We start from the raw sequence: 23,912 nt of genomic DNA, 5'->3' as shown, positions 1-23,912 counted from the left end.
TCAGGCATGTGCAGTATGTGTTTATATGTAAACTGTGTCTGATGTTTCCATGCTATGCAGGTTCATGATGGGTCGGACTGGCTGAGCCAGTCATTGCAGTATGCGGTGGATTGAATCTCTCATTTAAATTAGTAATACTATGTGTTTCCTCCATTAACTGATTAACACATTGCCGAGACATGATCCGAGGGTTGTCTGGGGATTGAGATCAAGTGTTTGATCACAAGCACAACATTTTCTTGTGTAGTTGGAATTTGCCATAGATATACAGTACTCTAAAGCTCATGATTTAACAGGATTGGAAACTCTAGGTAAGTTTTTGTGGTCCTCTCTTGGAGGTTTTTATTGTCTCCACTTGAAAGTAAGGTGAGGTTACAGAATGCTAGTCTGCATGCTTCAATGGGCATATAAATTAAAGCTCAACGTCACACTTTATTTTAAAGTGGTAGTAAACTGCCAACATAGACTGGGAAGATAAATTATTATTATACAGGATTTATATAGCGCCAACAGTTTGTGCAGCGCTTTACAATATAAGGAAGACATTACAATCACGATACAATTCAAGACAACATGGTAAGGAGGGCCCTGCCTGTGAGGGCTTTCAATCTAAAAAGGAGGTACAAGTGATGCATGAGGAGGTATAATAAAAATAAGCTAAGCAAACAATAAAAAGCTTGCAGTTCTCTTTCAGGTGACACTAAACTCGGGGGATAAATCTTAAAAATGTGCTTTACAATCATAACTATTGACATAAATGTATCTTATTTGTGTATCACTCGGCTGTAGATCCTCAAATCATCTCTGAATTGGTGCTGACACTGTCCTTCCTTCTGGAGGGTGGCTACTTTTGTTCCCCATGGTCGCCGTGTGTGTTGTAAAGTACACTGCGCCAAACTCACTCCCGTTATGGATAATACAATTTAATACAAGTTAGTAAGCTAAATGTGGGATTGTAGTCCATGTAATCCATTCTGAGCCTGATGAAGGGGTACTGCTGAGACCCCGAAAGCGCTTGTATTGGATGGCGATTTGTCAATAAAGGACTTTTTGCTTTAAAACTTTTGGTGTGCTGGTGACAATCCTTTCTAGATGTGGCTACTTTACAACACACACACACGGAGTATGGGGAGCAAAAGCAGAGAACTGCTGGCTTTTTATTACGGATGCACTGAAATAAAAATTTGAGACCGAAAATAAAAAGCCCTGAATCTCTTTTTCTGCAGCCCCTGTTATAAATGAACAGGAAGCCTCTATAACAGTGGTTCTCAACCTTTCTAGGGCAGGGACCCCTTGGTAACATTTGCCAGGTTGTGGTGCCCCCCCCCCCCATGGTAAAATTTAGGAATGCACCAATACTAGTATCTGTGTGGGCTCTCAGGTGGCCAGTGTGGGCTCTCTGGGGGTCAAAGTGGCATTCAGCTCCCCTCACTTTTGCCGCTCCCCTCTCTTTGATCCCCCTCGGCTGCCAGTGCTGCAGTGCCATCTAGCGGCGTGGCCGGAGAACTGACACTGCTGCTCTAGGAGGTGGCTGAGGAGCCTCTCGCCTAGCGCAGCACAAAGCATGTGGTGACCCCCCTCAACAGTGGGTTGTGACCCACTTTTGGGTCGCGACCCACAGGTTGAGAACCACTGCTCTATAACGACTGTTCCTGTCCATTCATAAACTGTGGATATAGTGTAAGTTACTATGTCCGCAATCATGAATGAACAGGAAGTGATGTAGATCACTTCCCATTCAGAACTGGGACATGGTAAGCACACTATGTTCCTTTATTTACAAACTCAGCGATCAGCTGATCGGTGAGTATTTGTATACCAATCTCCGTCGTTAATGGGCTGTCACAGGAGGCGGTGGGGGAGGAGAGCTTGCCTCCTGTGGCAGATCACAGTGCTCTCCTCAAATCACACCTCTCCATCCTGACACAGAAGATGCGAGGAGACCTCCGCCTTCTGAAGATGCCCGCTTTCACTGGCTGCACTGCTCGGCATGTCACGGCCTCCTGAAAGCTTCTCTCCTCTACGCTGGACACTGGTCGCTGCTTTGCAAGGCACACAGACCAGTGCCAAGCAAGGAGATAAAGAAGTTCGGGGAAACACTACATTTCCTCATGGCACTTTGCCAAATTTGTATTCTTTGCATACCTCATTTTTCTTTTCCTCACCATTCTTCTCACAGTGACCATTTTCACTAAGGGCAGATGAATCCATCTCCCTCTACTTCCTAAACTCTGGGCTTGCTTTTTGGAACATATGATAGTGCACATCATCTGAAGGGGAAATAAGTGCCTTTCCCCTGAGATCTCGTGAGATTTTGCAGTTTACAGATTAGATTTCTCTGAGCCTTCCCAGGTTGCATCTTCAAGTCCAGGAAGTGCCCTACTCAACCAGGAAGCAGAAAAACAGGAATTGTAAGTGAAAGCTAAAATAATGTTTATTTACCTAATGAATGTAAGATGATTTCATATCAGCATGCAGAGCTGCAGCCTGATGTGATTTGTAGTGAAAGGGGGTAAAGGTCCACTTTAAAGTGGAAGTCCTTTTTCATTTTAATAGTATGGAAAAGTCCCTAGGTTTTTCTTAAAATGAAAAGCTAGTCTAAATGGAAAATGCCCGCAGTGCCCGCCATGTGCTTTAGTCTTCTATTCAAGTATAATGCTGCCTGCTGACTCAGACAAAATGTAAGTAGTGTGGCCCCATCGGCACCACTCTGTTCAATAAAAGTCCAGTTTCTGCAGTTACTGCAAATACTGTTCATGTGCTTTAAAAGCAACGGACACTGGCTGTCAGGATACCATAGATTCTCCCATCCATGTTCAACAACCCTGCAGGGTGAATGAGAAAAAAAAGATACAAGTGTATGGCCAGCATTAGTGTAGTGCTCAAGTTCACATCTATCCCTTGTGTAAATCTGGTAATATTGAGACCCCATTTGCTTATGAGTTTGTGATGGAGAGGCATTCCCAGACACTCCACCAGTGTTGTTGCCTATGTACATAAAGATTGATGCGTGTAGTGTCATTGGTTTATCACAACTATCCATCAGATCTGTCCATTTCTGTCCTGAGGCTTCATTCTAATTGGTGATGCATCAATCAGCAAGCACCGAAGTTTCACATGATGGTTTTAGAATGCAGATGCACATACTTCCACACGTGCGGGTTTCTTTGGAATATGGCTGGCTGCATTTTTTTTTTCTTGATGCTGAATGTTATTAGCGCAGTGGTTTTATGGCACAGGACACGTTATACTGACCCTGTGACTTTTACAAATCAAGGCATCTGTAAAAGATACATTATTTCCAGCAGCCTGTGTATTGAAAAGCCAGCGCTTCCGGGTGTGTCGAATACTTGCTCCCTCTCTGTCCCCTGTTATTTCTTCCACTGATTTGTACAACACTGCAGGACTTACAACCGCAGCGACTAGTAAACATTCAACTCATAAGAGGGCTTAATTACTTGGTGGGGAGCGGAGATGTAGAAGTCGTTCTCAATACACAAGCCAATAGAAAGGCAAGCACTGAAAATACTTCTTTTACAGGTGATCTATATCGTACAAGTAACCCTGTAGTGGCAGGGTCCCTTTCACATGGTCCGATCAGGAGGGGCTCCATGCACAGATTCCCTGCTGATCAGAATGGATGTCACCGTTGTAAGATTTGTGTCCGTCCAGATTTTTCATCCATCTTGCCTTGGCTTAGAGGAAAAAACTGAAACTACTGGACCCCGTGTCTGTCCATTGGGAGTCAGATGTAAATAGACTTGTGTGCATTTAGGGCAGGTTCACACCATTTTCTGGACCAGATCTGGAACGCAGCACATTGTGTTCTGCTGGGTTTTTGTTGCTTAAAATGGGCTTTCAGGGCTTTTTTTTTTTTTTTTTTTTTTTTATTGCGTTTCCATGCATTCCAGTCCAGACAAAATGAGACATGCAGTATTTTTCTGGTCTGGAACGGACTGCGCTGGTGTGAACAGAGGCCAGAAATAGCATAGGGATACATTAGGATGCATTTTAGGTCTGGAAACAATATGGTCTAAAGATGATGTGGTGTGAATGTGCCTTCACACAGATCAGCTTACCGCTGATCAGGTATGGCGATGATCTGCTCCTCCATTCTCCGCCCCACTGGTGTCCCTTTCAATCCCTGCGCATCTCCCCGGTATCGGCAGAGGTAGCGGGGACACAGACCGTTGGTGCCCCCCGCTGCCTGCTCTCAATCAGCCTTCAGAGGACCTGAAGGAAAACTTGTTTCCTTTAGTGCCCTCCTCTGCTGATTGACAGCAGGCAGCGGGCAGGTGCCATAGCCAGCCGGCTATTGCAATTTAAAATGGCTAATAGCAGGCTAGCTATTGCACCCAGCCACTGCCTGCTATGTTGATATTCAGCTGCCTCAGCAGGCTGCTGTCATTACCAAGTGAAGTGAAAAGGTGACACTAGGTCCCTAAAAGTCCCCTGTCACCTTAAAGAGAACCTGTCACCTCCAATGTGCTATCGCATAGGGGGCTTGTGAGGCCCCCCCCCCCCCAATATGATGGCACTGAGCTAAAAAATATTGGCAAGCATCATTTTTGGTTTCGGCCAGAAAATTCCGGTCTGGGAAGTGCGTTGTAGTGCCATTAATGTCAATGGCATCCCACTCTGAAGAAAACTTTGTAACATTCCATTTGTGTCTTTTTATTTTAAATACAAGATGCTGTGTTTTTTTTAATCCAATTTAATTGGAAAAATAAACAGCCAACTAATTTGATTATGAAAATAATCATTAGTTGCAGCTCTACTCGGGTGTAAACAAGGGCCATAGCAGGGGGAATTCGTATCGCCTGATGCCCGTAGTTCTGGGCAAGTGTTTTTTTCAGCGTTTTAGCCCTGCTGCGGACAAGTAGCAGGGCTGATTTTATTTTTATTTTTTACTGAGAGGGGGGCGTGGATCGGTGACGGAGCCGGACAATGGAGCTGAGGCAGGCTCTTTCACCTCCCTCAGCCTCTGTCCCCAGCCGCTGCTCGTTCCTGTCACAGGAGTTTTAGCACAGTGCTGTGCTATAACTCCTGTGTTGGAGGTGACAGGGTCAAGAAAGAGTACCTGTCACCTCCAAATGCTATCACACAGGGACTTGTTAGCCCCTGAGTTTTGAGCATGCTTTAGAAAATTCAGGCAAACTGGGTTCACACCAAGCTCGGCTTCATCACTAGTGACAAGCAAGCAGTTCTCTTCTTAATCTCTCCATTGCTATGTCTGGCCATGTGCTAGTAGATTGTTTGTTTTCATTCATCCTGCCAGCTGAACGGGTGAATGGGCAAATCTCCCGCTACTCTAGCGGTTGCCGAAAACCCAGACAATTCCTGCATCTGTTTGGCTGCAGTCACTGTTTGGCTAAAAAAAAATCGACTTTTGTCAAGTGAAGGGTGCCGACAGTGTCCCTCATGCCTTGAAATTTGACCAGTTCCTCAGGGACCGGCTGAAATTCTCTCTGTGTACAGTCCGCTTTAGTATTGCAGAAATGCTTGTATTTGGAGGGGTATCCAGGTAATGCTGGGAAAACAGTTGACCAGGTCGTGCAGTGTTCTCCTTAGATTCATTTGATTTTTTTTGAAAGAGTAGATGGGCGGTAAAACTAAAAAGGGCGGTAAAACTAAAAAGGGCAGTACATTGTAAAAATCGCTGTTACAGGAAAACCTTGGTTTACATATAACCGTGTGTGCAATGAAAGTCAAACCTTTTATTTTGTTTTGAAGCCCAATTTTCTGCAGCTCTTTCACAGTTAAGTGCACATTCATACCATAATTCACTGTGGTTCGATGGGCAGTTTTTTAAATGGGCTGTTAACACACCTCATTGCACAAAATTAAAAAGGTCCTGCACAATTTTTCCAGCACAGAGCATATACATCTGAGTGTTGCAGTGCATAGTTTGAGTGCATATGACCAGTGCACTCCGTATATCTGAAACATCGTCAGAAATGGGTGCTGCAGTGACGGTTCAACAACAGTTGGTGCCATCAAATCAAGCCGAATAAAGCAATAGTATCACTAACACCCCAAAGTTATGCAGAACGCAGGGACATTTATTGTCACAAGCTTAACATGTGACGTTTGGGGGCTACAAAGGACCCGTTGATTACTACTGCTTTGATGAAGAGGTTCTTTGCTGCCCCGAAAATGTCGTATCTTAAATTTGTGGCAGTAAATGTCTGTGTTTTGCGTACCTTTTTGATGTGCTGGTGACGCTACCACTGTATTTTCAGTGCAGTGTAATAGTTTTTTTGCAGTGCATGCTAGGTGTGCGTTTGGGTACAGGTAACTTTGAATTACGATGTACTGTAACCCACATCTATATTACGTTACTGTGCATTGCTGTAATGTGCATTATAACAAATGGCATTGGCTCTATTTATTCTTTTGTACAGCAGGCCCCCCTGCCTAACACAATGCTAAAGCTTTGCATACAGTGAGGACATTGTTTCTGATAGGATAAGTGCTTGAGTCCATGATGCTTTTAGCCTGTCCTTGTATGTGCTGCCAGAGCTCTTCACCCCAGTGAAAGAAACTGCAAACCGTGCCCTGCAGGTGCCAGGCAGCCGCTAAAAACAACCAGGCGATCTGCTCTGTAAATAGCCTTGGGTGGAATCTTTCCTTTCATGCACAAAGTATGGTTAAGCACCCTTGGCAAGAAAACAACAATCGCCAAGTTGTGGCAAACATTTTAAGGTAGTCATTCTTTATTTTAATTGCAGCTTTTGCGTATCATTTATGTATATTTTTTTATATCTTTTAGAACTACTGGCAAAACTTGAAAAAGCCGACAGTGCAACAAGGAATGGACCGCAGACCGCAAAGGCTTCAAATGTAGAAGAGCAACTCAAGCAAAATGCAGAGAAGGAAAATACTGCTGGGGATGCTGTAAAGAGTTACACAAAGGAGCAGATGGAAGGCGTGCAAAGGTATTTATGCTCTTCTGATGAATCCATTGGTGGGGTGGAGCATGGGATCGTTTTATGTAGTCATGCATGTATCTTTAAAGATCATTGACCTTTTTCTTTCTATAATCTAATTTTCCAGCTTACTAAAGCTGGCCATACACTATTAAAAAAACAGATTTCCTCTATCCACGCTAAACAGTATGGATGGAGAAAGCTCCTGCTGCAGCCATTGTATTCCAACAGCTGACACCTACCGCTGTCAGAATATAGGGACTGCAGCTGGCTCTTTCAACAAAAGTCTATTGAATAATCGACTTATGTTGAGCCTTCAGGGCCACGCACTGTAATAATCTTGCTCGATTCCTGTGTTCCTTTGCAGAGGCATTTAAAAAAAATATATATATATGCCAGCAATGTACCCCGCATGTACATGAAACAGGGATATGCAGCTGCTGTGTTTTGAACACGTGTTTGTGTTTGAAAACTGACTTTTTGTTAGCTTTCCTCTTCAAAATGTCTGCCTCTGCTTTGCAAGCTTTCACACCTCTCCCATTCATTAGTATTCATTGTGGCAGCTCCCCCCAGAGCTGCTGTTTACTGATCATGTTATAGTGAGTAACAGGGAGGGCAAGACCTTTTTGAGCCTGATTACATGTAAACCTGATGTCTGACTGATTTTCCTATGGAGAAAATTTTGCATTTCTAGGCTTCAGGCCTAATAAAACCTTTATTAAACAAATAAGGAAAGCCTAAAATGTGAGTCATGGAAATGTACATAAGTATACATCATCACTGCACCTCTTCATTACCACACTAAATGCTAATCACTTACAAAGGTGGAAATGGACTTTAACCACTTGCCGTCCGCTCATTGTAAATTCACCGGTGGATAGCGGATGCTTCCTGGGGGGTTAATGTACATGTACGTGATTTTTTTATTTTTTTTGCTGCGCGTGAGCAGAATCCCGCCGGATATGTAAACAGTCGGTACCGGCTGTTACAAGCGTTTAGCCGGCTGATCGATTGTATTACAACATACAGCGTGCACCCCCTCCACCGCCGCTGGCGGTTATTTTGGACTCCGCTGTCCCCCCTGCAAGCCTGGGACCGGCACATCGACACTGTAGACGAGGGAGAGATCAGCATTCTCCTACTTGCTGATCTCCTCTCTGATCTCTAAGGCCCCATTCACACCTAGGCGTATTGCAATATGCGCATCTGTCGCGCATTTTTTTTACCGCGATTCGCGGTAAAAAGTCGCGCGATTCCAAATTCTACTTGGCCGTATCTCAATGGAGAACAGGCACCAAAGTAGTCCCGGGACCTTTTCAGGCGTGGGCCGTTTTGTAGGGCGTTAGGGACGGGCGGAAATACGCCTAGGTGGGAACGAGGGCATTGACTACAATGCAATTTATATTTTTGACCGTTTTGTAGAGCGTTCGTCGAGCGTAGAACACCCTACAAAACGGTCAGGTGTGAACGAGGCCTAAGGGCAGAAGCGATTACATCATATTACATCACTTCCGCCTTTAGCAGTCATTTCTTTGGCTGGGAATAAAACTCATTAGAGGGAGCTACGGAGAGGCAATGCAGTTATATTGTGGATGATTCCTGTGTGCATATATGTAATAATTAGGGATGCACCGATGCCAAGTATTTGGGCGAGTACTCGTACTTGGAAACAGAAAAGAGCGCCCGTCCTGTGTAGTACTGGTGATTTATTAAAAAGTTATTTAATAAATCACCAGTACTACACAGGAGGGTGCTCTTTTCTGTTTTTCCTTTGCAGGTTTGGATAAGAGCATTCCAATCTGAGGAGGAGCCGCACCCTGGTACAGCCTAAATTGAGAGGAATAGTAGTTTGCTGTCAGCGACGGGGGAACTTTGTTTGGGTACTCGTACTTGTCCAAATGCTCTGATACCCCCGATACTGAAACCTTTGGTTAGAGGGAAATTTCCTCTGGCCGGCACTGCCGCGAAGGAACATGGAGCTGGGCAGCGGGTAATGACTCACAGCCCGGCTTCCTGATTGGCCAGGAAGCCAGCTCCATGCTGTTTGGCCGTTTCGATGCCGATTGTCTGGGAAGCCAGCTTCCTGGCCAATCAACATGGAGCCGGCTTCCCAGGCAATACAGAAGCCGGGCCTCGTGTCATTACCCGCCACACGGCTTCCTGATTGCCCAGGCAGCCAACTCCATGCCAGCAGAAGCACCGGTTTTGATACTCGGTATAGGCAAGTGTCGAAAGCAAAATATCAGTACTCGAAACAGAAAAAACTATATCTGTGCATCCCTATTTACCTGACATGACGCCATCTTTTATATTTTACCAAAAATTTGGGTAAATATAAATGTTTCATAACATAACCTAAACAGGCTTGTTTTTTTTCTAAATTTGCAGTACTTTTGTCGTTTTATATAGTAAAAAAATAATAACCCCAGTGCTGATCAAATACCACCAAAAGAAAGCTCTATATGTCCCCCCAAAAAAGGTTTAAATTACATTTCAGTAGAGCGTTGTATGACTGAATATCTGTCAAAGTACTGCAGTGCTGAATACTGGAAAATGGCCTGGGCAGGAAGGGGGTTTAACACCCCTGTCAGCATGTGGTTATGGTAAGCATACATGGCTCCAATTTCTGCTGACTCGTCTGAAATTTGAGCTGTTTTGTCTGCACGACCTGACTTGACAAACCTTGACTGTGATGACTGAAAAAAGCGAATGAGCCGATGGAAAATTGTCAGCCAAACAGCAACTGTATCCAATCAGTCACTGCTCGATTATTGAGGCAGGCAGTGGTGCAGGCTGTGTGAATACAGTATCCGGCAGGGTAGATTGTTTCATCTATGCGGTTTGCTGCCGATGGGGGAATTGACTGATTTCTCCTGTAGAGAAAACGAAGCATGCGTGACCAGAATTACAAAATTACTGTGGTTTGCCCTTTCCCCAGAACCTTTCCTTTCCTTTGCTCCTACATTCACCCACTGGGAACAAATAGATATAGGTGGCACATCTGGGTATGAGGTTTGACTGCCTGCCTCAGTGCTATCACATACCGTATTTGCCGGCATATAAGACGGGTCTAAAGGCCTCCTCCGCTGCCTCGGCACCCAATCAACGTCTCCTCCATCTTCCGCCTTTCCCCGCCTCCTCAGCTACAGTCATCGGCCCTCCAGTCTACTCCATCTTCACCTCTTCGATCTCCCGGGCGTCCACCCTAACTCTTGTCTTCGCCCCCTGTTGCTCCGTCCCCGTCTCCTCCTGCTGCCGATCTAGCATGCCGCTCTAGCATTGAGCTAGTGCGTCCGCCCCATTCACAGACTTTACTGCAGTTCATTGTACAAAGTTTTTACAATGAACCGCAGTAAAGTCTGTGACACGGAGCTGGGCAGAGCAGAGTCGGGAGCGCTGCTTCGCCTGCGGCCCGGTACCATTTGATCCACGGACCGGTACCGGGCCGCGGCCCGGGGCTTGGGGACCACTGCTATACAGTATACTGTATGTAGCTTAGGCTACATACAGTACATCGCGCTGAGCCAATCACGGCAGGCTTTGTATTAATGAATACAAAGTTGCTTTGGTGCATTTTGTATCATTGACCTGGTGCAAGTGCATAGATCTGATGTCATTGGCGCTTCTGAATACTTGTTTAGGGTCACTGACTCGGAAAGTATTTTACTCGGACAGGCAGACGGCTAGCATTTCAGAAGTAGGTCAGGCATGCTAACCTAGTACAGTTTTCCTGTTAGATTTGAAATGTGGGATTTGAGGTTATTTTTCTGAGTATAGTCTGGTTACACAGTGTAACTTTCTTTATCTTGTGGGGATCTACAGCATGCTGAGTGCTGTCCAGGACTTGTGTGAAAAGCAGCAAAAACACTGAGTGCATCTTCAGTTACGCTAACCCCCCATTTAATCAGATGGCACGCTTGGGCAGTTGCATTGCTCAAGGGTTAGGAAAATATGAAGGGTGCCATTGATGACCATTCCTGTTTTAAGATGCTCGTTTCTTGGTTGCCCTGCTGATTCAGTTATTTTATTAAAGTGAGTTGCTGACCTGAAAAAAAATGAAATCAGGAATTTGGTTTTTATCTGCTGTGCTTTTTTTCAGGTAAGTTACTCAAAGTACTGAATTCAGAGACAGTTTGGCAACTCACATTTTTAGTAGGAGGTCATCAGTTGTAGTGTAAATTGTTCTCTTTATACCTGTGTTAAAGAGCACAGACCGTCGTGTCCTTTCAAATGAACCTGGAATATGCTGCTTTCAGCAACACGTAACACACGGCTTTCATTATGTTATTCCCAAACTGCACTCCTCTTCTGCCGAATCCCCACCACCATTTAACCGGTTGCTGACCGCGGTGTTTACACATACCCCTATGTGATATCAAATTACAGTGACAGGTCTCTAAGACCCCTAACGTCACCTAGGGACCCCCAGAGAAGCTGATGAAGCACAGATCTGTTTCATCAGCTTCTCTCCGGTTTCTGTACCGGAGAGTGACAGAGGAATGCGGAAGTGATGTAGTAAACATCACTTCCTGCATTCAGAGACTGGGGAGGAGAGCGGAGGAAGATCATGTACTGAACGCCCTCCGTTCTCAGTGCACGGAGCCACATCGCCCATCCCGGATTGGACACCCGGGATCGTGGGGACGGTGACCACGAGAAGAGGTAAGGGGGGTGCATAGAGACATGCGTCATACAAGCGATCGGGCGTCTTTGCAGACGCTGGACCGCTTGTATGTAAACTGCCATCGCTGGCTGTTTCAAATTCTGGTGGTTTCCCGCTCATGCGCGCCAGGAGGCGGGTGTGCACGAAGGATGTTTAAAGACGCCCACCCGCATCCAGAAGGCTCCTGTCCGGCCTCTGTGCTAGCCCACCAATAATATCTGTGCAAGATCTTGCTTCTCCCAAAGATCTCCTTTCCTCTCAAGGGGAAGGCTGAGATCATGCAGTATTTCGCCGTTTACCTCCAAGATCCCCCTGCAAGGCACATGTGTTGTATCCTTCACAGGGAGCAACTGGAAGGCACTGGCTACGTCACCAGTGCCTAAGACCACCAGGAAAAAGAACAGAACAAAGGTAAGTTCACAAAGTGCTTTTGTTTTACAGTAGAAGGTCCTCTTTATGGAGACATCAGGGGTCTTTTAAACCCCTAATGTCACCTGTGGACCCCAGAGAACTTGATAAAGCACAGATCCTGTTTCATCAGCTTCTTCTCTGTCCACAGCAGCCGGAGATATGACGGGCTGAAACCAGAAGTGATGAAAAACACACTGCTTCCGGTTTCAGGCTTGGTTTGCACCTAGGTGATCGCACAAAACAGAGATTTGCATTCAAGTCTATGAAAGCTGCTCACACCTTTGCGATTTGCCGTGCGGTAGAAACAGCCTGACGCGCAAAAAGGGGCAGGAGCTATTTTCGGGCGGTTGTTGCGCGGTTTGGGTCCCATAGACATCTCTATGCATTGAAAACCGTGCGAAACAGCTTACCAGCTCAATCGCCTAGGTGTGAACCTAGCCTTAGTGATTGGAGCGGAGATCAGCAGCTGGATATGTGCTGACCTCCTCCTGATCTATCTGCAGAGAGTGCTGTGACGGTTCCGGGGCAGCTGGGGTGGGGAAGGCACATGCTCCCTAGCTACACACAAGCTATCAGACAGCTCTATACCTATCCAAACCCTTGTATGTGACAGCCAGGCGCCAGCTATACAGAAAAACAAACAGTACAGCCGCCATGATCTTGGTATGACCACTTCAGGACCGCGTTGTTTATATAGATATTGCAGTCTTGAAGCGGTTAAAGTAGTAGTAAACTCTCAAACTTTTTTAAAATAATGAATCCAGATTTAACAAATATACTGTACATTGTCCAGCAAAGAATTTCTTTACATTTTTGCCCAAGCACTTACAGTCCTCGTGTTCCCAAACAGCTCCAACTCTCATCTCCGCTTCCCTGAACTTCGTCTCCAGTACAAGATCACAAGGGGCGGCACAGTCTCCAGCAGCCATCCATCTACTAGCATGGAGAAGGGAAGAGGGGGAGCAGGGGAGTGGCTTGCTTTGCTGAGACACATACATCGCTTACTAGCACACACAAGGGTGGCTCCATAGGACCCTGCAAGAGAAGGGAACCACACGAAAACAGGCTATCAGGTCCAATGCTAAGGAGAGCAGCTGTTTTAAACATCAAGGAGCAGCATCCATTGTAAGTGATTTAATCAGCTTTTGACATAGCTTAACCACTTGCCGTCCGCCCGTTGTAAAAAAACGGACGGACGGCACTGCTGCACTGGCGGCTTGCCGTCGCCAGACGGCATTTTTTTTCTGCTCGCGCGCGCCCCCTGGCGGGCACGCATGGGCAGAAAAGACCCGACCAATGCAAACACCCGTTACCGGGTGTTTCACATATAGACGATCGGTGGCTCCATAGCCCCGCGATCGTCTATATGTGCTCGTTTTTTCGGACACCCCCGACCCCTCACCTTCAATCCCGGGATTAAAGTAAAATAAAATAAAAGTCACATATAAAAAAAGTGAACCTCCCCCCCCACCCCCACGTTTACGCACCTATAAATCCCCAAAAAAGGGTATAAAATTCATTTCAGTACAGCGCTGCATGACGGAATAAATGTCAGTCAAAGTACCGCAGCGCTGAATACTGAAAAATGGCCTGGATGGGAAGGGGGTTTAACACCGCGGATGTCAACTGGTTAAAAACATTTTGGCTTTAATAAATTGCATTCATTGGGTTCTCGGGCCTTTTGCTTCATTAGGCTGGGCACACACCATACAACCATCGCAAGACGTACGATCTGCCTATGTTGCATAGGCAGATCGTACTTGCAATGATCGCAAGCCACGCCCCCTGAGGGGCGGGCTTCCGATGACCGCAATGCCGAACAGGCAGTGTGCGCTTGCGCACACCGGCCCGTACGGCTGTTATCGTACGGACATGCCACAAACCCGCCAAACATCGTACGATGCTCGGCAGGTTTTCTAACATGTCCGTAAGTTTAAAGTCGTGCGACCTTACAGTAGTAGAGGTCACACGGCTTCCACACACCTTACGATCGTACGATCGCGGGATTTCCCGTGATCGTACGATAATCGTAAGGTGTGTGGGGACCCTTACCTGAAAGTGCCAGTCTAATTGGCTGCCAGGATCTGCGTCTCTTGTCTTGAACTCCCATGTATGTTAGAGATTTCCTAACCTACAGACATAGCACACCACCAAAAGTCTGTAGACATTACCTGTCAGATGTAGCAAGGGCATTCAAGCTGAATTCTAGGCAGATATAAAAGGCACACAGTTCTGTAGCTGTATGTAATTGGGCTGTATGTGCTTGTGAAACTGCAGCAGAGAAAGATCAGGCCCCCTTTTCTGCCAGACAAAACTGTGCCTTGTAAACCTCAGGATTGTATAACTCCTTTTAGCAGGTAAACCAGCTCTGTTTTGCATCTGTTTTTTGCTATTAAGCTGGAGTTCAGCTTTAATGACAGTCCTTTCCCAATTAGTTTAGTTTATGATAATGATATATAATTTAAAGGTATGTTGTATCACTAATGGGCCCTAAGTTAAGTATTGCTGGCCTGCTTTCGGATCATTTTGAGTATATAATGATGTTTTGTTTGTAGTAGTGAAGAATTGTGGAAATCTCTTGTCCTTTTGGGTATTAGCAATTGCAATACTGTTCGGAAGGTTGCATAATCAATGCTGCATTGGTTTCTCATGCAATCACCTGCAAGATCCGATCTGTGTATCTGGGGATGTTTTTTGCAGTAGATTTCCTGGTATAGATGTGAAGACAAAGCGAATGAATAATCAGCACAGAAAGCCCAAGGTTAAGGCCTTTAGAAAAGGGAATAAAAAAATCCCGTTTCTTCTGTGAGGCAGATTATCTTCCTTGGGGCAACCTTAGTCATGCGATTACTGTCTAAAGAAATGCGTGGCTCTGAGTCAAACATTGCTTTGTCTAATGTAGAAGGGACTGTGCTAAGGAATAATTCTTTTTACAAAAGCTCTTCTGATGAAGTATGTCACCAGAAAAATTGGTGTTTATGCCGCAATAATTGTGTCATTTAACTACTTGCTGTCCAGCCGTTGTATATAAATGGACAGACGGATCTCTTTTTTGATGCAGGTCGCCGTAATTGTACGGCGTTTTCTTTTTTTCGCCCTTGCGCACCCCTTAGCACGCACACGTGCTCTGGTTCTGTACCATGCGATTGCTGTGACCAATCACAGCTGTCACATGATGTAAACAATGGCTGCTGTTTGCAGCTTTGTCTCCTTTTTCCTCTCTCCTCGTGAGAGGAGAGGGAGAGATTTCAACGTCCAATTCACCCTCCACTGCCATACCGGTTACCCCCTTCTCTCACTAAGCCTCAGCCCTCTAAGCCTCCCAGGCTGTCATATCTCCAGTTCAGTGTTCTTAGATGGCAGCACTGTGGTGTAGTGGTAGTGCATATGCCTTGCAGCACTGGGGTCCCCGAATCGAATTCCCCCTTCTCTCACTAAGCCTCAGCCCTCTAAGCCTCCCAGGCTTTCATATCTCCAGTTCAGTGTTCTTAGATGGCAGCACTGTGGTGTAGTGGTAGTGCATATGCCTTGCAGCACTGGGGGTCCCCGAATCGAATTCCCCCTTCTCTCACTAAGCCTCAGCCCTCTAAGCCTCCCAGGCTGTCATATCTCCAGCTCGGTGTTCTTAGATGGCAGCACAGTGGTGTAGTGCATATGCCTTGCAGCACTGGGGTCCCCGGTTTGAATTCCCCCTTCTCTCACTAAGCCTCAGCCCTCTAAGCCTCCCAGGCTGTCATATCTCCAGCTCAGTGATCTTAGATGGCAGCACAGTGGTGTAGTGGTAATGCTTCTGCCTTGCAGCACTGTGGGTCTCTTTCCTCCGGGTACTCCAGTTTCCTCCCACACCCCAAAGGTTAATTGGCTCCTGTCTAAATTGGCCCTCATATGTATGCATGGAATGGGGACCTCAGACTGTAAGCTGATTGTAAACTATGTAAAACGCTGCATAAATTGTCGGCACAATAGAAATACCTGAAATGAATAAATAACATCAAGGTATAGTTGTTGCACAATTACTGATCCTTTTGAATCTCTTCTAACCAGAGACATTCCCAATGAGTGGCAGACTATCTACACAAAGGTAGTAAAGAAGAAGCTGGCAATTACAGGCCAATGAGTTTTTAAAGAAGAACTCCGGGCAAAAATGTCCTAACCCTTGCAGTGGTGCTACACCCGCATTGCAAGGGTTAAGTGCTCGTTTTGGTCTAGGGAGGAAAATAAGTTATACTCGCCCAATCCTGTGTGTCGGCTGGCTGTTCGAGCACTCCCTTTAGCCTGTCTCCTCCTCCGCTGCAATTATGATTTGACCCTCGGCATCCCCACGTAATATACTTGTAGGACGCAATGACTTGCAGGACTTTAGACCGCCGAGGGGGAGCAAGGATCCGGTCTAAGAGCCAGCCAGCTCCAAATATCGGGCGAGTATAACTTATTTTCCTCCCTGGACCAAATTGAGCACTTAACCCCTGCAATGTGGGGATAGACTCACTGCAAGGGTTAGGTAATTTTTTTTTTTATAACACTAGCAAGCATTGCAGTCACCACAATACATACAGCTTTGAGTGGTTGCCTTGCTAATTTTTACGTAGGCATTCTGGGGGTGGTAAAAAAGAAACATCTGTTTTTACCGCCCCTTTGCTGCATGTATGAACTTGGCCTAACTGATATCACATGCAGATCAAAGCTCATTCTTTTGATCTGCAGAAGAATGAAAACGGAGTAGTAGGAGAGAAGTAACAATGACTCGTATCTCTCCGTCCTGCATCTGAGGGCTTGTTCACACTGAAAGCGTGTGCGTTCCAGAGCGGTAGCTGCTGGAACGCACCACGATTGCTAAGAAACTTCTCCTCGCATTTTGGGGCGGCAGAGGGCGTGGCGGTGCATTGAATTCAATGGCACTGCTTCCACGCCCCCCCACCTGCACTGAGATCGGACGCGTGGCGAAACATTGCCAGCGTTGCGTTCCACTGCAAACGCAAAAAATCGAGCAAGCCCTATTTTTTGCGTTTGCAGTGGAACGCTGGCAAACTTTTGCCACGCGTTCAATCGCACTGCGGGTGGAGGAGCGTGGAAGCGCTGCCATTGAATTTAATGCACCGCCACACCCCCTTTCTCCCCAAAACGCGGGGAGAAATTTCTTGGCGATCGCGATGCCTTCCAGCAGCTACCGCTCTGGAACGCACACACTTTCGGTGTGAACAAGGCCTGAACAGTGTTTATAAACACTGTGTCAGATGGTGTCTTTTTTTTTTTTTTTTTTATAAAGCAGTTGTTATATTTACAAAGCTCCTATGCAGCAACTACACTTGATTGTCAACAAGTGTGTGTGGGTGAGAGGGGGGGGGTGAGGCAGCAGGGCGAGGGCATACATTGATTTGCCTAGTGTCAGTGGTGTAGTGGTTAGCGCTTCTGCCTTGCAGCACTGGTTCGAATCCCGACCAGTTCACTATCTGCAAGGAGTTTGCATGTTCTCCCTGTGCTTGTGAGGGTTTCCTCCCACACTCCAAAGACATGCTGCTTAATTGGCTCTTGTCTAAAATTGGTCTTGTATGTATGTATGTATGCATGTGATATGGGGGACCTTAGATTGTAAGCTCCTTGAGGGCAGGGACTGAATGTGCAAGTAAAGCGATGCGTAAAATTGTTGGCGCTATATAAATAACTGTAATAAATAACTGGTTAAAGAGGAACTGAATTTTATCCTCTGCCTGCCTTTTTTGGGTACAACTTTTCAAAGGATCATCTCCCTGCACCTAAATTTTCCCCGTTACTAACTTACCATGTCTTATTCTGCACTGTCTCTGTGTGTGAAGGCAACCATGGCAGAAGAAACTTATAGAGGCAAGATTTTGTTGCTTCATGTCAGAGCCCCCAACAAGCAGAACAGTGAGCAGCACAGTAGTGACATCACCAAATCTCACTCCAAATCTCCTTACACTAGCAGTCAAGGACAGCAGTGCCTCAGATCTCACACAGCAGATATACAGCTATAAGGCAGTAGGCCCAGGAGTGTCTAGGCACCCTCACATTCTGTTGCTTTTATTCTTGATTCAATCTGATAAAAAAACAGGTTAAAATAGAGGGGGGCGGGGATAGAAACAGGAAAAAGAATGCAGCCACCACATCTAAGGTTTGGCAAGCAGCAATATTTTAGTTTTGGGTTTAGGTGCACTTGAAGCACAGTAACCCATAGCAACAAGGTTTTACCTGCAGATGATCAAAATAGTGGTGATAGTGATATATTTATATGTTTACAGAACTTAATGCATTCTATTGTGGTTGTCATTTACAGCAGATGGAACCTGGCCTGTCACTTACCATATCACGGGTTTGTCATTTTGCAGGATAAAGAGCTCTAAAACCTATTACGATGTGCTGGGTGTGAGTACTGATGCTGGAGAAGAAGACCTAAAGAAAGCCTACCGGAAACTTGCATTGAAATTTCATCCAGATAAAAATCATGCACCGGGAGCCACCGACGCTTTTAAAAGTAAGTGTGCATGTGTTTTTTTGTTTTTTTCTTTCCATTTGAACATCATGTGTTGCAGCGTGCTGTACTCACAAGACCACTTTCCTAAGAGGCCTGCAATGCAGAACTTCTGTAAAAGCATCAAATTCTCCCTCAGCACAATTGGTTCTTCTCTCTCACTGGTGCTTCCATCTTTGTCCCAGTCTCCTCTTCCGGGTTCGTATTCTTCAGCCACTTGATTGTCTGCGCATGTGCACAGGAAGTCTCTTCATTTCGAGCCTGTGCTCTGAGCGATGCATGCGTGGCTCAGTGTACAGGGGGAAAAAGATTGATGACTGGAAGAAAGAAGCTTCCATGGCAAAAGAAACTTAAAGCCTGCCGATCAGCAATTTTTTTTTATTTAATTTTTTTTTTCTAAAGACTTCATTTTTACTATGTGTTGTAAAATCACTATCAGTTTGTTTTTCAGTGTTACTTTTAATAAAAACAAATTCCCATGTCGCATCATTTCAACATCCATGTTGTATTAAACACTGTTATAATAGAAAGCTGATGTCATGTTGTATGTTATAAAAAAAAACACAAAAAAAGGCTTCTTTGCATTTATACTGTAGACTACATTTGAGGTATATATTATGTAAACTTTTACATTGACATTTAAGGTAAGCTTGCTCCTTTGATGGACTACAAGCTCAATACGAGTTAGTAAACTAAACATGAGATTGTAGTCTATCATGGGATTGAGTTTGGTGCGGTGCCTACTTTACAACATACACAGGGATAGAGAAAATTTGTTTTGTTCCCTGGAGCTCCGATATACCATATATATCCCTTTATGTTTATTGGGGTAGGTCATCCAGGTCATGTAACCAGAGGTAATGAGCACAAAAAAATGAGAACAGTGTTCTCAAAAGAAAAGACACTGTGAAAGATGGTTACTGAACGGACCGAGACCTTTTTCTTATAAAAGTATAAACTTTATTGTTACAAAATCTCATATTTCGCACCTGTTACTCCATTTCTACAAAAAATCTTCATAAAAGAACAACGTTGTCCATAACATTCATACATACATTCTTCCATACATACTATGCACTCACACAGATTACGGCAATTACTATCTTCAAAACTTCTAAAGGGGGAATTCTCCCAATATAACTCTTGGTCCCTCTCGGTACTTTTTTTCCCGCTTTTGAGGATGCAAAAAATACAACAACAATAAGAGGGGGAAAAAACTGAGCTGTAGTTTTACTTTGAGATATAGGTCTGACCTGTTTGTGGCACCTGATGCATGAAAAATATAATGAAATAGGGACTGTTTGTCTGTAATTGAGGAAAAAGGAAGTCTCTATAATCAGTACAATTTGGGGCAAAAACAATCCACTATGATCATGTATATATGTTCTGGTCTCAGTATATCAACCCTTTTGATGAGTGAATTCGTTTAGACAGTCTCAATTATTTGGTTTTATAAAGTTATTCAAACTTTCCCAGTGCAGTGAAGTTCCTCCTGGTGTTGGATATATTTCAAGGGGGAGACCTGTGTGGGATTAGTGGAGCTTGTGTAATAGTCGACCGTACTCACAGTTAGCTGGCTCGTACCCCTCCTTTTTTCGAATCCAGGGAGTTCCGTTTGTTCAACCTTATCACCAGCAATTGATTCGTCTGTGGCTTTTCTAGATCCCAGGGTTTTTCTTAATACCTCTGCGAGGTTAATCCGTTTATTGTCCCCCGTTTTTTTGGAGCCGAGGAGTTTCCTTTAGTTAAGCACTATTTACAGTAACTAGTTGTTCCATGGTTGTTTCGATATCTCAGGATTTTTCCGTACTTCAACACAATACGTTAGTAACTTCCAGACGTTTGAATTTCACTCATCGTTGTTCAGGAAACAAAGTAATCCCAATGATCCGTAAGGGAGCTGCCGTTTGTGTGGGTGACATAACATGTGTAACACACACTCAAGGGTGGACGCGTTTCACTCCGCCCATCGGAGCTTCGTCTGCACCTTCTGGATGACAGGTGTGAGGTCTACTTAACTAGCCCTTTCACACCTGCTCGATGATTGCATCCAGGATGTATGTTTCAAGAATGGATACTTATGAAAGCTATATATAAAAAAACATTCAAAATCTGCCTTTTCTTTTCAATCAAAAAGCATTCATACCGGCAGAGATGTTTCTATTTGGACATTTATCTAAATATCTATAAAAAGCTGTCCGTTGGTTATTTAGGAAATTATATGTTTATTTTTGGTTATATTTTTGAATCGGCATATATTTCTAGAGGGGGTATTTGTTATCATTTTAACTAGACATAAATTCTTTTAAAGAAAGACATTGAGATTCATCTCATTATTCAGGCCAGCGGGAAAAAGGGTATCTAGCTTATATACCCACATTTTTTCTTTCTGCAGGAGTATCTTATCAAAATCTCCTCTCCTGGGTGGGAGGTTTAAGACATAGATCCCCTTTACCCTCAGGCCTTCTGGTGAGGAGTTATGATATTCTGCAAAATGTGTTGCTATAGGACTATCAATATCTTTGTTTTTTATATCCCTTAAGTGCTCTCCTATACGGGTGCGTAGCTGTCGTTTTGTTTTCCCAACGTATATTTTCTTGCAGGGGCACTCCAACATGTATATTACCTTCTCTGTATTACAATTAATGAAGTGTGTGATTTGGTATGATTTTATTCCCCCTGAATCTTGGAACTGTTTTGTTTTTTCTACATATGGGCATATATGGCATTTACCGCAGGGATACATTCCTTTTATTTTTGGTAACATTGGCATGATCAAACTATTCTTGCTTGGCTTATATTCCGAGTTTACCAGATGGTCTCTCAGATTTTTAGCTCTCCTTGCTGTCAGGAGTGGTCGCGGTCCAACAATATCGGCAAGTGTCGGACATAGATTCAGAACATGCCAATGCTTTTCAAAAATTTGTTTCAGCTTTGGCCAGCTTGACCCATATTGTGTTATCATTCTCACATGGTTTACTGTCCTTTTTGTTCTCCTTTGCTATTTCTTCCTTTTAAGGATCTCAGCTCTACTTTTCTTTCCTACTTTGGTTTTACTTGTCCGGAGAGTTCTATGTGAATACCCTCTCTGTCTGAAGCGATTATAAAGGGATCTTGATTCCATCACATAATCTTTATGTTCTGTGCAGTTCCTTTTAATCCTCAGGAACTGCCCTGTGGGGATTCCTTGCTTCAATGACGGGGGGTGATGGCTATTTGCATGCAGAAGTGTATTAGCTGCAGTTTCCTTTCTATAAGTTCTTGTGATCAATCTCCCCCTCCCGAACCCAATCATTAGGTCCAAGAAGGGGATTTCTCGATCACTGGAATTATATGTTAATCTTAAATTCCGATTATTAATGTTTAGTTCTGAAATGAATTCTTCTAGTTGATTTTCACTGCCCTGCCATACCATCAATACGTCATCCATATACCTGAGCCATGTTTTAGTATGACCCAGGTATGAACGATGACCATAGACTACCTCCATCTCCCAGAGTCCAAGATGTAAACATGCGTAGGCGGGTGCCCAAGGGGCTCCCATTGACGTTCCTTTAAGTTGTTTGTAATATGATCCTGCAAACTGAAAGCAATTATTGGAGAGGGCAAATTCTAACATTTCTACGAGAAACTCATTTTGCGCTGCCATTTCCGGGTAGTTCAATTCCAGGAAATGGCTGACTGCTTTTAGTCCCCATTCGTGAGGGATGGATGTATGATCCTTACGGATCATTGGAATTACTTTGTTTCCTGAACAACGATGAGTGAAATTCAAACGTCTGGAAGCTACTAACGCATTGTGTTGAAGTACGGAAAAATCCCGAGATATCGGAACAACCATGGAACAACTAGTTACCTAAATAGTGCTTAACTAAAGGAAACTCTTCGGTTCCAAAAAAACGGGGGACAATAAACGGATTAACCTCGCAGAGGTATTAAGAAAAACCCTGGGATCTAGAAAAGCCACAGACGAATCAATTGCTGGTGATAAGGTTGAACAAACGGAACTCCCTGGATTCGAAAAAAGGAGGGGTACGAGACGGCTAACTGTGAGTACAAGCTCCACTAGTCCCACACAGGTCTCCCCCTTGAAATATATCCAACACCAGGAGGAACTTCACTGCACTGGGAAAGTTTGAATAACTTTATAAAACCAAATAATTGAGACTGTCTAAACGAATTCACTCATCAAAAGGGTTGATATACTGAGACCAGAACATATATACATGATCATAGTGGATTGTTTTTGCCCCAAATTGTACTGATTATAGAGACTTCCTTTTTCCTCAATTACAGACAAACAGTCCCTATTTCATTATATTTTTTATGCATCAGGTGCCACAAACAAGTCAGACCTATATCTCAAAGTAAAACTACAGCTCAGTTTTTTCCCCCTCTTATTGTTGTATTTTTTGCATCCTCAAAAGCGGGAAAAAAAGTACCGAGAGGGACCAAGAGTTATATTGGGAGAATTCCCCCTTTAGAAGTTTTGAAGATAGTAATTGCCGTAATCTGTGTGAGTGCATAGTATGTATGGAAGAATGTATGTATGAATGCTATGGACAACGTTGTTCTTTTATGAAGATTTTTTTGTAGAAATGGAGTAACAGGTGCGAAATATGAGATTTTGTAACAATAAAGTTTATTCTTTTATAAGAAAAAGGTCTCGGTCCGTTCAGTAACCATCTTTCACAGTGTCTTTTCTTTTGAGAACACTGTTACCATTTTTTTGAACATACACAGGGACCATGGGGAACACAAGTAGCTACCCTCCAGAAGGAAGGACAGTGTCAGCACCAATTCAGAGATGATTTGAGAATCTACAGCCGAATAATACACAAATAAGATACATTATTGTTAATAGTTGAGGTACTTGAATGTGTTTTTTAAGATTTAGTGAGTTTAGTGTCACTTTAATATATGACTATAAAGTAGAATTGCTAGTTATTTTCTAGGATTATATTAGAATATATTAGAATACAATGTTATTTGTAAAAATGGTCCTTTTAGAGAGGAGTTTGATTATTGCTGCATTTTACTGTATTCTACACATCTCTGCCCTGAATGTCTAATAATTTTCCTGTTGTGTAGAACATCAAACATTTTGTTGACCACTGGTGTTTCAGGCAGCAAATGTAATCGGAATGCAGTCATGTATATAATGTATGTATGTATGTATGTATGTATGTATGTATGTTCAGCCACCAATTGTGCAAGTTCTCCCACTTAAAAAGATGAGAGAGGCCTGTAATTGGCATCATAGGTAGACCTCAACTATGAGAGACAAAATGAGAAATCAAATCACATTGGCTGATTTGGAACAAATTTATTTGCAAATTATGGTGGAAAATAAGTATTTGGTCACCTACAAACAAGCAGCAAGAGTTCTGGCTCTCACAGACCTGTACCTTCTTCTTTAAGA

At 44.0% G+C, this 23,912-nt stretch overlaps 1 protein-coding gene across 1 annotated transcript in view; it reads left to right on the top strand.

The window, feature by feature from the left end:
• Nucleotides 1-23,912, top strand: part of DNAJB14 (DnaJ heat shock protein family (Hsp40) member B14) — a 44,081-nt gene that overhangs the window by 5,467 nt on the left and 14,702 nt on the right. Inside the window, exons 2-3 of the mRNA XM_018564275.1 lie at nucleotides 6,773-6,938; nucleotides 18,348-18,493. Coding sequence (XP_018419777.1) covers nucleotides 6,773-6,938; nucleotides 18,348-18,493 — 312 coding nt within the window. The remainder of the gene's footprint in view (nucleotides 1-6,772; nucleotides 6,939-18,347; nucleotides 18,494-23,912) is intronic.

Source organism: Nanorana parkeri, unplaced genomic scaffold (assembly GCF_000935625.1).
Source record: "Nanorana parkeri isolate BGI_ZX_2015 unplaced genomic scaffold, ASM93562v1 scaffold742, whole genome shotgun sequence".
In the NCBI taxonomy this organism is placed as follows: Eukaryota; Metazoa; Chordata; class Amphibia; order Anura; family Dicroglossidae; genus Nanorana; species Nanorana parkeri.
The sequence above is the reverse complement of the archived record's forward strand: the minus strand, read 5'-3'. Positions and strand labels throughout refer to the sequence as shown.